The sequence below is a fragment of the Salvia miltiorrhiza genome, chromosome 5 (genome assembly GCF_028751815.1).
Source record: "Salvia miltiorrhiza cultivar Shanhuang (shh) chromosome 5, IMPLAD_Smil_shh, whole genome shotgun sequence".
Classification (NCBI taxonomy): Eukaryota; Viridiplantae; Streptophyta; class Magnoliopsida; order Lamiales; family Lamiaceae; genus Salvia; species Salvia miltiorrhiza.
In genome coordinates this window covers 24498029-24500186 of record NC_080391.1, presented here as the reverse complement: position 1 = coordinate 24500186, position 2158 = coordinate 24498029, and the positions used below count along the sequence as shown (strand labels likewise).

General features: G+C 31.6%; 1 protein-coding gene across 2 annotated transcripts; it reads left to right on the top strand.

Annotated features, from left to right (window-relative positions):
- The first annotated feature begins 360 nt into the window (after window positions 1-360).
- On the top strand, window positions 361-1810 carry LOC131024183 (uncharacterized). 2 transcript variants are annotated; one of them, XM_057953685.1, is made up of 3 exons: window positions 361-528; window positions 973-1156; window positions 1587-1810. In XM_057953685.1, exons 1-3 carry the CDS (start codon window positions 526-528, stop codon window positions 1703-1705), a joined length of 306 nt encoding a protein of 101 aa, XP_057809668.1. In that variant the 5' UTR covers window positions 361-525; the 3' UTR covers window positions 1706-1810. The 2 variants fall into 2 exon arrangements, with proteins under 2 accessions (XP_057809668.1, XP_057809667.1); XM_057953684.1 differs by having other exon boundaries at window positions 389-528; window positions 958-1156.
- The last annotated feature ends 348 nt before the right edge of the window (window positions 1811-2158 follow it).

Genomic DNA, 2158 nt, shown 5'->3' with positions numbered 1-2158 from the left:
TGAGTTCCACAGGTATGAGTCTTAGAATCAATATCCTTCACTAATTCCTTGGAAGGAGTCATAGTGATACATTAGAAAGGTAAACTATGATCCATATACACTGGCTTCGACTTTGGATAGTAGAATGGCCCTAATTTGACAAATTAATAGGTTAGCCTTAGCCAATACCATATTGCTGGTATGTAGAATTGTATTTAATAAAATTGCTATTGGTCTGACTATATTCTAGATTATTTGGCAGACTGATTGATTATCATTTTGATAAGAATTCCAATTTCATTATGCGGTCAGTATGAGCAGGTCAGTATGAGCAGTTAGTACTAACAACCATATTCCTTGAATTTAATCTATATCGTTCTGGTAGTCAAAATGTTTGGTGGTTGAAATCCAAGGGGAGGAAGAAGAAAATAGATGATGGTGAAGATGCAGTGAAGGAGAGTGGATATTGCATCAGTTTAAGGTTTATTGGCTGCTGTGTTACTTCAAGATCTACAGTTGATAGCTTTGTGAGTAGCATCAGCACTCATGGTAATGTCTACATTGCATTTGAGTTGCAACTTTGGGTAGATTAACGTGATCTAATGCAAATGTGTTGATCTGATGATGGGATTAGGCAGTGGTGATCGTTTGAATCACCAATATTGCGATCTTTTTCATGAATTTATTGTTGCAATGTTTTCTTTAAAATTTCATGAATTTATCGTTGTGAATTGAATTGATTCCTATGCTTTCTAAATTTGTGATTTGATTAACTTGTTGTGGTTATAGTAGTCATGAATATGAGTTATTCTAATTTGGTTATAGTACTTCTGAGGTAACCATGCATTTTTCTTGCCAACTTGTTGATCACCTAACCTATTCAGAAAATGAAAGCCAGAGGTTAATAGCACAAGACACTCTAAAGTTATGAGTTAGTTCATTAAATAGAGTTATATTATAACTAAATTTGAAAAATAGTTTCATTGGTTGCAGGGAATAAACCCATCGCCTATGTTTGAGTGTCAAAAAAGGTGGTTAGAATTATTATTGGGTTTACGTGCAGATCCTATCAAGTATTGCACTTGCAAAATTCAAGATTATAAGGCACCTCATTGTGAACAGGATGAGGATGTAAACCTTGATGACGTTGATGCTGAATGTATTCAGCAACAATCAGGTAACTATAAGTTGAAGAAAAAAAAATACAAAATGCTTATCAATCCTGGAGTAAATTATGCTAGTTTATGATACGTAAGATCATGAAGAATTGCAGAGTTGATTAGAATCTTGTGTGATGATTAGTTGGCTAGCTTGAGCTAGAATTGATTTGTAGAATTATGAATAGACAAATTTGTGGTTGTTAAGCTTAGTCAAGGTAACCTTTCATGAACTCGTTCAATAAGCTAATGGATTCTAATTATGGGATAAGGGTGGTTTTGTACAACGATAAGTCACTTCATGTTGCTATCTACATTCTTGACAAATTGCTGTTATCTTCAGTGTAGATTTTTGATAAGCATCTCTTATAAGTTTCTTAAATTTTTTGGTGAAGCAACTGAGATGTTTGAATATAATATTTTTGTCTAATTTTTCCTCTCAATTTGCAGATATTCATAATAGTATTGTCATGAAGCTGGTTAAGAAAGTTGCCCATAGAGGATCTACAGCTCCAGATAGTATTGCGAAAAGATTTGATCAAAAAAGTTATACTTATGTTTCAATGTAATATAGGATGATGATGTTTGATACTAATGGATGTAGGATGATGATGTTTGATACTAATGTATAAATTTCTATTATTAATTTATGTATTTTTGGCTTTTTATATAATGTTTTTAGATTTAATGAAATATAGATCGAAAAAATAGGAAATTTTAAATATAAATACAAAATAAAAATTGTAATATAGACAAAAGAATAGACAACGGTTTTACTGATTGTTGTCTATTAGAGAATAGACAACGGTTTTCCGATCGTTGTCTATCAGAGAATAGACAACGAGTTTCCAGCCGTTGTCTATGACCGCCCTTCAATAGACAATACTCTCATTTACAACAATTATTTTTTAATAGACAACGGTTTCTGACTGTTGTCTATTACCGTTTTTTTTGTAGTGAATAAATATGCAATGCATAAAAATTTAAATAACTAAAAACTTATAAAAAAATTATATAATTAA

Bases quoted from the DNA above. Each gene is read 5' to 3' on its own strand.
- LOC131024183 (XM_057953684.1), top strand. The intron at 1,157-1,586 runs GTAACTATAAGT...CTCAATTTGCAG, and splicing joins ATGTATTCAGCAACAATCAG to ATATTCATAATAGTATTGTC.